We start from the raw sequence: 16,643 nt of genomic DNA on the forward strand, positions 1-16,643 counted from the left end.
AATAATTTATATAATTTATTTCATCAATTATTATATTTAAAAAAAAAATATTACATTAAAGTTACTAAAAATTCAAACAAATAAAGTATTGCTTACCATAATTATTAAATGAATTATATGAAAAATATACTGTATTACCGGTAATCATAAAAATTAATTATATCATGCATTGTACCGGTATTATTGTTTTGTCTATAAATAAATTAAATTATTAGTATTAAGTTGTAATAAATATTTAATTTAAAGTACAATTTAACAAATGAATTTATTTTTTTTTAATTAAATATATTTTATACGGATTTATATAGTATAATGTAGATCAGCCGTTATTTTATATAGCAATATTTTATTTTACTTTATTGTAAGTTACAATTTGTATTATACAAAATATCTATCTACAGTATATATAAATTGCTAAAGTGTTATCACTGAACAATAATAATTATAATATAATAATAGAGTATAATCATAATAATCATAAACATGCGCACATGGCGTTAAATTTAGTATTTATTTTTGTTGCAATAATGATATTTTTTTAGTGCAATTTTAGTTCATATTTGTTTCATTGATGATTCAATAAATTATAAGAGTATTTCATTGTGTTATTTATTATAAATTTAACATAAAATTTATAAATGTAAAATTATATTACGAATTGCTGAGACGACAACAATGTAATAGAGGTTAATATTATAGTCCTATTCATTAACTAAGTTATCATATTTACAGCTTAGTGTCTATGCTTACAGTCATTGTAAGCATTAAATATGATAACTTAGTTAATGAATAGGACTATAATATTAACCTCTATTACATTGTTGTGATCTCAGCAATTCGTAATATAATTTTACTCATTTGGGGGAACAGTAGTACTCCTATAAATTGATGTTTAACTGTTTACCTAAACATTTAGTGCATGTGCGCTCAAACATATATAAACTAAATAATATACAATATTTTTTATTACACTAAATATTAAAATAATACTAAAATCATTTATTGAATGTTTGAATAAAAATTTCTATTTATTATAAAAAAAATTCAAATAAATAAATAAATCTTGTTTATACTTGTGACTAATATAAGTTATAATTTATTTTAATTAATATGATAATTGTTTTTAAACTAATAATAAAATATTAATTTATAAAATTATTAAATGTTTTAATAGAATATAATTATATACAAAATTTTTCAAAAATTATTTTATTATAACAATAATTTCTATACTCGTATATACTGTATATATACTTTATATATCGTAATGAATAATTTTATGGCAAAATTTGCCGTATTCTGGGAATTACCGCAAACTGTGTTCCGATTGAAACGTCGATTTCATGGTAACCGTAGACTTGATGGACAGATAGTTGTGATAACTGGTGGCAGTTCAGGTATCGGTAAAGAGACAGCCTATCAGATGTCACTGAGAGGACCAAAGATTATAATCGGTGCCAGAAATATGGAAAAAGCCGACGAAGCCATCAAAGAGATTAACGGAAGAAACCCGAAGGCAAACATAACGGCATTGAAATTGGATTTGTCTTCACTCAAGTCTGTCCGTGAGTTTGCCCGACAAGTGGCCGAACAGGAAACTACTGTCGATGTCCTCATCAATAACGCCGGTGTTCCCCTTCCGTGTCCTGAACTGCGTTCACCCGACAACTTTGAGTTGCAGTTGGCATCAAATTATTTGGGTAATTATTTTTCAACAATAAAATATTATAAATAAATTATACATAAGATTTTATTACAAAAAAAACAATTAGTAATTATTTTATTGATTTTCAGTTATATTATACTAAAAATAATGTTATTATTAATTTAGGTCATTATTTATTGACTTTACATTTACTACCGTTAATGAAACGGTCGCCCAATGCTCGGATAATAAATGTAGTGACCAGTGGCTATGTTTTTGGACAGATATTTATGGATAATATAAATCTGGATAAAGGTGCTTACGGTTCAATGAAGGCACACCTACAGAGCAAACTAGCGCTCGTACTGTTTACCCGTGAACTGGCCCGTCGGTTAGGTGGCACCGAAAGTACCGTTAAAACCTATTGTTTGAATCCAGGGGGTGTTAACGCCCGGAGCACTGGAAACGTGTTTCTCGATTTTATCAAACGGTTGTTTATGTTGAACATTGATATGGGTCCACAAACCTATCTATATTGTGCCTTAGATGAACAGTTGGATAAAGAGTCGGGACGTTATTATGAGTATGTATTGTATATAGTATTGTTGTTTTTTTATATTATTTATATATTTAAACTAAAATAATCTTATTATTATTTTTTTAATAATATAGTAACTGTAGTCGTGTTGATCGTATGGCCAGTCAGGCGACCGACGATAAGCTGGCGCTCGACTTATGGAAACTGACCACAGATTTGGTTCAACTCGAAGACAGTCTTAAACTTTAATTTAAAATTTTGTTTTTTTAATTTATATTTATTTTGTTGTTATTGTTTTATATCATACATAATTATTAAACAGGTTATTAATTTTATCATTTATCATATTTTTCAAAATTTCACAATTTACTTACTAATATTTTTTTTAAAAATATTTATTACTTAAATTATTAGATGAATTATATGATAATTTAAATAATATTTATAAGTAATTCTTATTAAATAATAATTATTTTTTATTTATTTCATCTATATTTAAAAGAAAAATTATATTTTATTACTAAGTATTTATAAATGTTTTTCAGACACGAAAAGCATTTTATGTTGTATTTTAATAATATCATAATATTTTTAATAAATTCATCAGAATTTTAATGAAATTATTATAATTATTTGTAATTTATTTATTATAATCATTAATTATAGTATAATTTTAGAAATTATTCTTAAAACTAAATAACAATTATTATATTCAAAGTTTCTATGGAAATGTCATTAGTTGATAACGTTATTAATACTGTATCATTTTTATTTTTAAGTTATTTAGTTATTTTTATTTACTATTTTATTAGTTCAAAATATTCAAACTGTTACTTACTTGTTAGTTATTTATATTGTTTATAAATACTGTAAAAACTTAAAATTTTATTTATTTAGAACAAGCGCTAATATTTTAATATTTCTAAAAAATATATTTTAATAAAATACTATACAATAGTTTTAATAAACATATTTTTTGTAAAGTATATAATTAAATAAATATTATCATAAATCTAAAAAAGTAACTACAGTTTAGCTAATAATAAATAAATAATAATAATAAATAATAATAATGATAAAGTTTGCTATAAGTGGATTCAATGAGTTAACAAGGAATACCCTAAATCAAGTCAATAGATGTGAAAGTAATCGACGATTAGATGGACAGATAGTAGTGATTACCGGCGGAAATGCTGGTATTGGCAAAGAAACAGCCTATCAATTGGCATCACGTGGAGCTCAGGTATGTCATATAATTATCCTAAAATTAATAAAAATAATTATATTATAATTAAACAAATTTTCAAATACTAAGGTAATTATCGGTTGTCGGAGCCTAGAGAAGGGCAATGAAGCCATCAATGATATGAAGGCCACCAACGACTCAGTAGTCCTCAAAGTAGTGAAACTGGATTTGGCGTCAATGAAATCCGTTAGACTGTTTGCCCAACAAGTGGAACAACTGGTCGACAAAATAGATGTACTCATCAATAATGCCGGTGTTATGATGTGTCCCGAATGGAAAACCGCTGATGGATTTGAAATGCAATTTGGTACTAATCACCTGGGTAATATTGCTAATAATAATAATTGCTATAAAATAATAGATTCAATCTTAAATAGATCTAGGACATATTTTTTAAAATTTAAACATATTTTTTAGTACAATATATATTATAGTTAATCTGGAAATTATGTAGCATTTGCTCATCTATTAAATGTATGTTTTTGTTGCAATTTGTGTCTAGGACATTTTCTATTAACAATGCATTTGTTGCCCCTATTGAAAAAATCGACTGGTGGAACCAAAGTGATTAACGTTAGCTCTATAGGCCATATGTTGGGTAATATCTATTTTGATAACATTAATCTGGTTAACGGTGCCTATAAACCATTCAAAGCTTACAATCAGAGCAAATTAGCAAACGTTATGTTTACCAGTGAACTGGCCCGACGATTGGGCAAAACTACTAGTGGCCAATCAGTCAAAGCCTATGCCGTACATCCAGGCTTTGTGGACACACAAGTGTTGAGACATATTTCAATGGGCGGACAGATTGGCAGCAAAGTTGTCAAAAAATTTTTGCTGAAACCAGAAATGGGTTGTCAAACAATATTGTACTGTATTTTAGATGACAGTGTGGCCAATGAATCGGGATATTTCTATGCGTGAGTTATATGATATTAAATTTTTAAATTTTAAATTAATTAAAATGTTTGTGAATTTTTTGCATATAATTTTTTTTGAATATATGGAATTTAATGACAAATGTTATACTATTTGTTTAATAAGTTTTTTAAACAATAACATATGCAAAATATTGTAAAAATTTATGTATCAAATGTTTAAATTTAATTATTGTGTTAAATAATTTATTATATTTTGTTATCTTATTTATGTATTTATTTTTTTCAAATAAAAAGTAACTGTCGTCGAGTGGATCATATGGTGAGTGCGGCCACCGATGAGAAAAATGCTGCAAAACTATGGGATTTGAGCCAAGAGTTGGTTAATCTCGAGACTCACTACCGGATCAATATTGTTAATACCAGTGCCTGGCAGGAGACTGACTATAATAATGAAAAACATAATAAAAATAATCATAAAATTATTAATAATTAAATATTTTTTTGGAGCATATATAAGGCTATCATTAATACAGTATATCACCTATACTTACATATACAGAATATTAATAAAAATGTTAATAAAAATATATTGTATACTAATTAGTGCTAAATAATTCAAGTTAAATATGTATAAAAGTATAATAATAATAATAATGTTGTCATTTTTCGATTATAAATGTAAATTACTTTATTTATTATAATAAAATAAAAACTAACATTAAAAAACTAATTACTAATATTAATTTATTTCATGAATGTTTATTAGTAAATATATCTGTACTTTAAATTCAAAATTATATTGCGCAACATTGGGATAGTTATACAGAGAAATTTATAAAATAATAAAGAAATTTCTAGAAACTTTCTAAAAGAAATTTCTATCTATGGGATCCCCTCTTAATTTTGTTATCTCGATATTTGCTATCATACAATACATTACCGTAAATATTATTATTAGTATTTAAATTATTAATTAAAGTAAAAAATTAATTAATTAAATTACAGTATGATATATATAATAAAATGGTAAATACAATTTTACAAAACTAATTATTATTAAATAATTATAATTGTTTTATATATACGTATCTCATTTGTATAGTATAATATATGTATAAATATTAATATAGTATTACAATAACTATACCGTAGATATGGGGATCCCATAGTATAACAATAAAGTTAAATTTCTATAGAAATTTATTCATGAGAAACTTTCTAGAAACTTTCTCATGAAAATTTATTAGAAACTTTCTATTTGCCCATCTCTAACAGGCGGTTAAAACTACTATTGTATTGTACATTATATTTATTAAAAAAATTTGTATAATTTAATGAATTACTCTTTTACTAATTAAAAAAACAATTGTCTATGCATTGAAAGCATGAAAATCTATAATACATTTAATACTGTATTAATACATTACTGACTGACATTGAAATTCATAACTAAACAAATGCACCCAAAAATAGTTTTTATAGTTATGTATATTATATGATTGTTATGATTATTAATATATTGATATACATGTACCTGTTTGCACTGTAATAATTTTAACGGTATTTAAACATGATAATACACATAGAAAATTGTTTAAATATTTAAAAATATATATATTTATACAAATTTGAGTTTATCAAAATAAATATTAGATAAATATATATATTATTATTTTATTATTATTAGAAATAGTCTGACATTTATTTAATATTATTTACTGTTGTTAGCAATAGTACTGTATTTATTCAAAATTTTTTAAAAGAATTAATGTTTAACATTGAAATGTCAATTGAAAATATATATATAATTATTTTATACTTAAATATTATTATTATTCATTAATTTTTGTGATATCCAAGAATAACAAGAAAAATTTATTTAAAAAATACTAATTTTCTACTATTGAATTGAAATTTAGTAAATATTAAGTAATAAATTATTTAACAAATAATTGTAAAAATAATTATGAGTTTCATAAAAGCATCAAATTTTTTGACAAAAGAAATGTATGAAATAAAAACAGGTAATCGACGAAAATGTGATAGCGATCGCCGTTTGGACGGCCAGATAGTAGTCATTACCGGTGCCAACACCGGTATTGGCAAAGTAACGGCTCTGGAGCTCAGCAAACGCGGAGCAAAGGTATGGCCATTAATAAACAATTTTTTTTTAAAATTATTTATTTATTTGATTTTTACATATATTTCAAAAATAAATATTTACAGATAATTATTGGTTGTCGTGATGTGGAAAAAGCTACGAAAGCTGTTAACGATATAAAAACTGATAACCCGGACGCTGACATTGTTGTCCACAAACTTGACTTATCGTCGCTAAAATCTGTCCGCATGTTTGCCGATGAAGTCAAACAATGTGTGGACAGACTGGACATATTGGTCAACAATGCCGGTGTTATGATGTGTCCCGAGTGGAAAACAATGGACGGATTTGAACTACAGTTTGGCACCAATCATCTGGGTTAGACAACATTTTATTTTTTAAAAATAATTATGTATTATTAGTGAAACGGGCCTGACTTTTATGGCCAGTTACAAGGAACTGTAGCTCAGTCGCTCAGCTCAACTTAAGTACTCGGGGATCGAATTCAGACAGTATGTCTGGTCCGATAGTATTGCAGTTCTCGTAATCACCCTTTCGATGTCGCGGTCCTTTGTCTTGACTTCAATTACCTGCCGATATCCCTCATACTTCACACTTAAGACAAACTATCACTCAATGCACACTTCAATTGATGATTAAATATATTTATTAATTATGTTAATTACATATTAGTTACAAAAATAGAAGTATTATTTAAATTGAATGTTTCGTTTGCCTTAAAAATGATTGACAAGTCTATCGACTGCTTTCTTCAAGCGTAGGCAAAAGAGTAAAAATTATTATAGAAATTACTTAAAATTACAAATTATTAAAATAGGAAAATAACTGAATATAGAGTAATTCATGGAAACTTTCGATAAACTTATCAATAATTCTTTCTCTCATATGACTATCATTTCACTCTGAATTACAAATCTATTAATAATATAAAGTTTGAATTATGAATGTATGAAATTTCTATAAAAAATCTAATAATTATATTCAAAAATTCAATATAAAAGTTGAGGTATTTTCGGCCCCTTTCAACTTCCCCACCCATAGAGTTGGCCAGTCTCTGGACACTCTTGTGGTCTCTCTTTAGTCGTTATCTTCGTCGGTAATGTCGGTCTCATTGTCTGTCTCTTCATTATCTCCCGACTTGTCGTTTTCATCTCTCTTGTTGTCGTTGTCTTCAATGGGTTTCGGTATCAATTGAATATTACTCCAAATATTGGCACTTATTTTCGTTTTCATCTGCTGTTCCTTAATATCAATTTCTTCTGATGTCTTTGTGATAGTCATTCTCATGTTTTTCAATGGACTTGTTTTTCTGAAAACACATTTAATGGTCGACTCGTCGTCGGACTCTTCATTTACGGTTTTCATCGATTCTTCATTTGTCTCTTTTTCGGTCTGTATTTCGATTTTCTTCATTTCATTCGGTATTTCGTCGAATGATATCAATTCTCCGATCTTTTGTGTGACTTCTTCGACTTCCTTCGACGAATTGTTTACCTTTACTGAGGTCTGCGGCTTAATCTCTTCGAAAACTCTTGTTATCGTCGGCTTCGGTATATTATCTCTTTGTGTTTCAGCACATTTGCAACAACATATTGGTACTGAATGCGTGAATTTTCTCTCATACGGCTCGGAAGCTTTATATGTCTTGTGGTGACGGTTTAGTGGCACACATTCATCCACACTTATTCTTCCTCCGATAGTTTTGATGAGCGTATCTATCATCGTTGGGTGGTTATCAATGGTTTCGCGGTATTCCTTTCGATCCTTATCGTGGTCTTTACCGGCTTTCAACAGCTTCTCTGTCCACTGTTGTTCGGCTTTCAACATATTGTCCATCTGTTTGTTGACCTTTTCTCGAAGATTGTTATTCTCTTTCTCCACATATAAGATATATTCGTTTTTATCTGATACTTCATATGTGTTCGTCTGATTATCACTGATCTGATTCTGAAGTTTTCTGTTAACTTCATTGGCTTTCGCGATATGTCTTACGTATTGATGCCAATCTCTTTTCATTCCTGTGAGTATAGCTAATGATACTCCAATGACTTTATTAAACGTCTCGGTCTGTCCGTTCGCATTTGGCGTATATGAAGTCGTCGTTATGTGTCTTATCGCATAATTCTCATAAAATTTCGTCATTCTTTTGCTACAGAAATTGGTTCCTCGATCTGTAAGCACTTCTTTCGGCTGTCCGAACTCTGCGAATACTAATTGATTCAAACAATTGATAATCTCTTTATCGGTCGCTCTCTTCAATGGTCTTATCATTGCAAACTTCGATAATCTGTCGTTAATCGTTAATATATAATTGTGTCCTTGAGTTGACGGTATTAACGGTCCTACTATATCCATACTTATTGATGACCAAACACTTTTCGGTACATCCATCGGCTGACTCATTCCTCTTCTTTTACTGGCGTCCATCTTTCTGAACTGACATTTATGACATGTCTTTACATGTCTCTCAATATCTCCTTTCATTCCCATCCAATAGAAATTACTGCGGACTCTATCGTACGTCTTATGTTTTCCTAGATGTGATGCAAATTCGTGACAATGATATAACACTTCTTTGATTAACGATTGTGGTATACATAGTAACCATCGCTCATTTCCATCTGATTTCATATCTCTGTAATATAATATATCTTTATGTATAATATATTTCTTTTCATATCTCTCGTAGTCTTTTCGATTATCTATTCGATTGATAAGTATCTGTATTATCTGTGATAACTGTTGATCCTGTTTCTGCTCGAATATCGTCTGTTCTCTTGATATCTTCAATTCGTTTCCGTCTTTAGCGATAAACGATTCTTTAAAACTCTTTATATTTAGACGAGTATCCATACATTCTTCTCCGGTTTCTTCCATATTCAATGGGCAAACTTCTGTATCAAAACCGTTCGGTAGGTTTCGACTCAAATAATCCGCATCCACGTGACTCTTACCACTGTTGAATCGGATGTCTAAATCATATGACTGTAAAATCAATCCCCAATTACTCAATTGACTATTCGGGTTTCGAAATCGTAATAAATGGCATAATGCATGGCAATCGGTGATCACTTGAACACGTCTACCATTAACATAATGTCTTAACTTCTGTAATGCAAACACAATACTTAAGCACTCGAGATGTGTCGCACCCTTCACTTGTTCTGTATATGTCGTCGATCTACTAACACATGCCAACAGTTTCGGACCTTCTGGTTCGATCTGAAGTAAATGTGCTGCTATTGCTAACTTCGACGCATCTGATCTCAACTGTAATTCGTATTTCGGATCATAATAAGTTAATATAGGCGGTGATAGCACTGCATTCTTCAATTTCAAATATGCTTCGTTCTGTTCTTCTTTCCAAATCCATTTCGCATTGTTCTTTAGCAATCGATGTAATGGTTCGGCTATCTCTGCAAATCCTTTGACAAACTTTCTGAAAAATCCAACATATCCTAGAAATGATCTCAATTTTGTCACTGAGTCAGGTGCTGGTATGTTTGCCAATGAACTAACTCTTTCTGCATCTGGTAATAGACCTTTGTCTGTAATCATGTGTCCTAAAAATGGTACACTTTTCATACACATTCTGCATTTGCTTGGCTTCAACTTCAAGTCATATGCTCTCATTCTCTCGAAAATCTCTATCAATCTTCGTATGTGTTCTTTGAATCCTTTACTGTAACACAGTATGTCATCCATATAGAAAAATAAGTATTTTCTAGTCATCGGTTCTAATATCGTCTGCATTACTCGACTACAAACTGCTGGACTCAAATGCAATCCAAAAGGTAAATAATTAAATTGATATAATCCTTTAAAAGTTGTAAAACTTGTAACTTCTTTTGTTTCTGGTGACAATCTGATCTGCCAGAAGAAACTCGCACAGTCCATCGTTGAATATAGATCTGTATCTGCTAAACATGTAATGAAGTCTTCCATCAACGGTATCGGATAACTATCTCTTCTCAGAACTTGATTTACTTTTCGATAATTGACACAAAATCTAAGTGTCCCGTCTCTCTTATCTACTAATACTACGGGTGAACTCCAGGCTGACTGACTCGGCGATATAATTCCTCTTTTCAACATATCTTCTATCATTTCGCTGAGCACTTCTTTTTCTTTCGGTGATGTCTTATACGGTTGACATGACAACGGCTTTTCGTCACCTACTGGAATCGTATAGTCTAACCCTTTGATTCTTCCCAATTCGTCATCTCCTACTGCAAATCGATCTCTAAATTGACACAATATCTGTTGTAAGACTTCTGTTTCTTCTTTAGATAAGTGTTTCCCTGTTTTAAACATTTTCAAGAACTTTTCTTTTTCTTCGTCTGACATCTCTTGAGTTATGTTTTCTGTTTCGTTGAATGGTTTCACTGATCCTAATAATTCTTCATTCAACTCTTCTTTGGTCTCTATGACTTCTGTCGTATCATTCAATTTATTTATCGTTGCAATCGCACTATTCTTCCGAAGTCTATGTTCGGTATTCTTCTTATTTCGAACGATTAGTTGTATGGATTCGACTCTGTCATCGATAAAACCCATACCTACTTCTAAACCATTTTCCTTATATAAATCCCTCGTCTCTATGACGGCAGGATTTCTTTCTTCATCAGTTCTCACGCATTCGACAATCATTTCAGATCGCGGCGGTATTCTAACTGTTCTCATGGTCTTCATGTGACCAACTGTCATATATGCAAATACTTTTGCCGAACTCTTTTCACTCTTATCTTTGCGTTTGTCATTCTTCGACTTCACGCGACTATAATTATCTAAATTATTCGACTCACCCGAACCTTCACTTGAATTGTCCGACTCTTGACTCGAACTGTCTGTAGGTTCAGTTATAATCATATTGGATAATGTCTTTCCATTACCTCTTTTCTCATTCTTTCGATACTCTTCGTATCCGTCATTCTTGACGATCCATCGCTGATTAGGCCATGAATTAATTTTTCCTCTGGCTGCTGCAACAACCATCGAACTCTCTTTACTTGTCGATTCTGTATATCTATATGGCGGTTCTGGACATCTTGGACTCTTAAGATAGTCGAGGTATTCTTTACTCAAACAATCTTCTGCATCTCTTATCATTCGTCCCTTCCATATACACACCAAATTCATTGATTCGCAAAAATCATTTCCTAATATCACTGGCGGATTCTTTATGTTAGATACAGCAACGGCTAAATTCAAACTCTTATTCTTCATAGAAATCTTCACATTTGCGAGATATCCATTGGGATAGGTTGATCTTCCGTCTGCTGTTTCCATCGCTCTTCTTGGCCATGGTTTCAATCTTTTTCCCAGTGCTTCTGCTAAGTCTTTGTTAATTATCGTAATACTACATCCAGTGTCTGGTAACGCTTTAACTGGTATGCCATCGACTAATATCTGGATAATTGGAACGTTTCCTAAGTCTAGTTTTTCTAATATCTCTTCCATCGTCTTCTCATAGTTGAAAGTAGACCAGTGTTTCGCTATTGCCGGGTCTGTCCACGGATCAAATTCTTTTGTTTTCACTGGAACTAATTCCCTCCCGCTCGAGATATGACTTCCACTGTCATAACTTTGACGTTCATTCTGTTTCTCACGAGTTCTGAAATTACTTTGATTATTCGTATAATCATTTCTCATATCTGTTCTCGTGTTTTCTTTCTTCTGTTCATTCGTCGATTCATTTGTTTTCAACCATTCTTCGTATCTCTTCTGACTGTTTTCTCGATCTCTCGGTATTCTGCAGTCTCTTGATAAGTGTCCTGGTTTTCCACAATTAAAACAACTGAATGTTTTTCTATTCCCTTTTTGCTCGTTTCCGGCTTTTATATGTCCGGTTGAATTATCTTCTCTTCTTCTTGATCTAAATATAATATCATTTCTTTGATATGTTTTCTTCGGTTCATTCAATCTTCTGAGTCTTTCGGTTGTTTCCTTATTTCTTAAAAATTTTCTAACTTCTTCGGGATTGTTCGCCATCGAAACTTGATTAATTAAATAATTGTCTCTTAGACCAACTCTTATACGGTTCATTACCGTTAATGTATTATCTCCCGGTAATTTCTTTGATAAACCCAAAATTCTCGTAACAAATTCTGACGGTCTCTCATCTGATTTTTGGTATGCATTCGTCAATTCATTATATGCGGTATCTTGTCCTTCGCCTAATCCATACCATTCTCTAAAATTTTCTTCGAAGTCTTCCCAATTTTCGGGATTATTTTCCGGATACTTATAATCGTAAAAATCTAAAGCTGTTCCTTCGAGATACTGATTTACATTCTTTACTTTATTTCTCGAAGACCACTCTTGAGTTTTCGCAAATCTGTTGTAATCGGTTAGCCATTCGCTCGCTTCTTCTTCTTTGCCATTAAATTTCGGCGCTTTTCTAAAATGACTTTTCGGCATTTTCCGATCTTCTAATATCTCTCCTAATCTATCGACTAATAATAACATAGGATCTGATTCTCGATCTTCTTTCTCTGGTGTCGATTGTTTCTGTTTATTTATATTTATCCTTCGAGGTGGTGAATTTATTTCACAATCATCTATCTCTTCATTGATCTGGTCATCCGGTACTTCTATACTCGAAATGACTTTCGATCTACTCTTATCACTTCTCTTCGGATCTGTTGATATCCAATCAAATTGGCTATCCTTCGGAAATTGTGTCGTCTTCTTATTCGATATTCCCCAGTCTTTCAATACTCCCTTTGAATATAAGGTTTCTGATCTCTGGTTCTCTACATTTGTAGTCGTCTTTTGCTGAGTATTCTTCTCATTGTCAGAATATATCACATTTCCGGTATCATTAATATGTTTCGTAATCGATGTCCTCAACGGCTGTTTCTCGATAATAGTCGGTTCCAGCGGTTGTCTATCTTTCTCTATTGTCGTCGATTCGAACTGTAATTTCTTCTGAACTGATTTTAAATCTCTTTTGTCCGTCTTTTTCGGTTCTGTCTGTACCTCTAATATAGGCATTTGCGGACTACTTTCTTTTGCCGATTTTTTGGTCTCTAATTTTCTTTTATATTCGTTCATCGTTTCCGGACTAATAGGAGGTCTACCCTCTCTTATACGGGTTTGATAAACATTTAACTGTTTTAACTTTTCTTCCGTATTCTTAATCTCTTTGTTTATGAATTCGAGTTGAGAAGCAGTTAATATGTCTGCCTGTTCTCGAAGTCCTTCTATTTCTGTGAATTCGAGGTCTGCGTTGTCCATTGCAACGGTAGTACCAAAGAATTCTTCTAATTCTTCATCTATACTCTTATTTTCGTTCTGTAGTCCCGTTTCTTCTAATAATTTCTTAGCTTTCGTCGTATTCTTCTCTTCTGCACTTTCAATGACTGTATCTTCTGATTCTTCATCCGATTCTATTTCGTGATGAGATATAATCATCGAAATATCATTGAGTGTCATATTGGGATCGAATCTATCGCCCAATTTCTCTTTTATCGCTAAGAAATTTCTTACAAATTCCCGTGACATCTTATAAGCTGTACTTCCGGTTCGCAACTTCCGGTTTCGGCTTCTAATCTCTATTTTGCAATACTTTAGTCTTTTCTTTTAATGACAGTCTTTCTCTCTAATATTTGCGGACAATCTGGTCCACCTCTTTGTAGACAATCTGGTCTACCTCTTGTGCTGTCTTCTAATTTCTATTTCTTCTGTGTTTGGACAACAGGCGCCTCCACCACTTGAAACGGGCCTGACTTTTATGGCCAGTTACAAGGAACTGTAGCTCAGTCGCTCAGCTCAACTTAAGTACTCGGGGATCGAATTCAGACAGTATGTCTGGTCCGATAGTATTGCAGTTCTCGTAATCACCCTTTCGATGTCGCGGTCCTTTGTCTTGACTTCAATTACCTGCCGATATCCCTCATACTTCACACTTAAGACAAACTATCACTCAATGCACACTTCAATTGATGATTAAATATATTTATTAATTATGTTAATTACATATTAGTTACAAAAATAGAAGTATTATTTAAATTGAATGTTTCGTTTGCCTTAAAAATGATTGACAAGTCTATCGACTGCTTTCTTCAAGCGTAGGCAAAAGAGTAAAAATTATTATAGAAATTACTTAAAATTACAAATTATTAAAATAGGAAAATAACTGAATATAGAGTAATTCATGGAAACTTTCGATAAACTTATCAATAATTCTTTCTCTCATATGACTATCATTTCACTCTGAATTACAAATCTATTAATAATATAAAGTTTGAATTATGAATGTATGAAATTTCTATAAAAAATCTAATAATTATATTCAAAAATTCAATATAAAAGTTGAGGTATTTTCGGCCCCTTTCATTAGTTTAAATATGACTATCATTTAAGATTATTAATTAGGAAATTTAGCAATTATTTTTAATAGTATTATTAGTTAACCATTATATAATTGCTAAATGTGATTGCATTATAAACGTAATAATATACATGAGAGAGAGATAATTGTGTTTTTAAAAAAATTATTTTTATTTGGTTTCTTAATAATAAAAACATTTAATTTTTTTTAGTTCAGATAATATATAATAATAATTTATTCATTAACATTTATTCTGTGAATCTTAATAGAGTAATAAGTTTATTACTTTATCAGTTTTCAGTATTTTATATAAAAGTAATTTTATTTATCATATATAGTTATTAAATTATTTTTACTTCAATTATTATATTAATAGCATAATTTATATACATAAATCATATAAATTTACAGCATTTATAAATGAATAGTCAAATATAAACTAATTTAAATCATAATGAATTTATTTTTAAAGTTGAATTTCAATTTAATAATTTTTATTATTTTATTGATTTATATTTAAAAAATATATTTTTAGGTCATTTTTTGTTAACAATGCATTTATTACCGTTAATAAAACAAGCATCAACTGCACGTATAATTACTGTATCCTCTAGTGGACATATGATGGGCAAAATTCATTTGGATAATATCAATTTGCGTAACGGTGCCTACACTAGCTGGAAGGCCTACGCCCAGAGCAAACTGGCCAATGTATTGTTTACACGGGAACTGGCCCGACGACTGGGTGGACTCAACAGTAATGTCAAAACCTATTGTGTACATCCCGGTCCTGTCAATACTGATCTACAGCGACATAGAGACGGTGGACCAGCCGGTAGACTGCTATTGAAATGTATTGGACTGACACCCGAAATGGGAGCACAAACATCACTGTATTGTGCACTGGATGCAGATCTCGACAAACAAACTGGTTGTTATTATGCGTATGTATCCATATATTTTTTTGTTAACTAAAAGTCAGTAATCACATTAGGTTATCATTTATTATTAAAAAAAATTATATGATATTGTTATTGTATTTTGTAATAAAAATATATTTGTTATTTTTTCTAATAGTAATTGTCGTAAAGTGAATAATATGATATCGACGGCAACCGATGACCGTATGGCCGAACTCTTGTGGGACATGAGTTGCAATTTGGTTAATCTTGAAGACAATCTTAAGATATAATTTATATGATATTTTGTATTATATATATAGACTAAATATTTTTTTATTATTAAAGTAATATAAAGTATTTTTTATGTTATACAATTGTATTGCATTATTACTGTATTATTTATTTGACTTTATTGATAACCATCAATTTTTACTGTTTTATTTATAATTAATAATTTATTATTATTTAATCTGACTAATATTTATCAGTAAAAACAAATATATTATGCACTTATTCTGCATTTAATTTATTTTAGTTATAATAATATAAACAAAATTTTCTTTAAAAGTTTAAACAACTATAGTATAAATATATATTTTTAAATAAATAAAAATTATATATTTTTTAATAATTAAATATTAATAATATTATTCAATCTATTTCTAGTATATTTGTTAAATAAAATACAAATAAAATATTTTCTTAGAAATTATGTCAAGAATTAATAATAAATTATTCTCACAAATAAAAAAAATATATTTTTTAATATATTTGATAACTAATAATCATATGAGTGACATATAATTTAGTAATAGTAATATAAAGATATCAAATAAATGTCACGCATATTATAGATTAACATATAAACTGTTGCCTAATATAATAAAATTATTAAAATCAAATAAAAATAAATTAGAATAAATATAATATTATTATTATTATTATAATAATATCTTAATTACATCAAACAA

The 16,643-nt window shown here is 29.8% G+C and overlaps 3 protein-coding genes across 3 annotated transcripts; all 3 read left to right on the forward strand.

Moving 5' to 3' along the window:
* Positions 1-1,270: 1,270 nt before the first annotated feature.
* Positions 1,271-2,458, forward strand: LOC128952303 (retinol dehydrogenase 13-like). Its single transcript, XM_054297668.1, has 3 exons — positions 1,271-1,700; positions 1,832-2,228; positions 2,318-2,458. Exons 1-3 carry the CDS (start codon positions 1,280-1,282, stop codon positions 2,430-2,432), a joined length of 933 nt encoding a protein of 310 aa, XP_054153643.1. The 5' UTR covers positions 1,271-1,279; the 3' UTR covers positions 2,433-2,458.
* A 797-nt stretch (positions 2,459-3,255) lies between these two features.
* LOC128951335 (retinol dehydrogenase 11-like) lies at positions 3,256-4,356 on the forward strand. The gene is made up of 3 exons (XM_054296583.1): positions 3,256-3,426; positions 3,499-3,751; positions 3,932-4,356. Exons 1-3 carry the CDS (start codon positions 3,256-3,258, stop codon positions 4,354-4,356), a joined length of 849 nt encoding a protein of 282 aa, XP_054152558.1.
* Positions 4,357-6,318: 1,962 nt separating this feature from the next.
* Positions 6,319-15,962, forward strand: LOC128951336 (retinol dehydrogenase 11-like). The gene is made up of 4 exons (XM_054296585.1): positions 6,319-6,456; positions 6,540-6,792; positions 15,306-15,714; positions 15,848-15,962. The coding sequence occupies exons 1-4, from the start codon at positions 6,319-6,321 to the stop codon at positions 15,960-15,962; spliced, it is 915 nt and encodes a 304-aa protein (XP_054152560.1).
* Positions 15,963-16,643: the final 681 nt, after the last annotated feature.

The sequence above is a fragment of the Oppia nitens genome, unplaced genomic scaffold, assembly GCF_028296485.1.
Source record: "Oppia nitens isolate AA-2021 unplaced genomic scaffold, nextdenovo-longstitch-racon4-pilon3 scaffold1_pilon_pilon_pilon, whole genome shotgun sequence".
In the NCBI taxonomy this organism is placed as follows: Eukaryota; Metazoa; Arthropoda; class Arachnida; order Sarcoptiformes; family Oppiidae; genus Oppia; species Oppia nitens.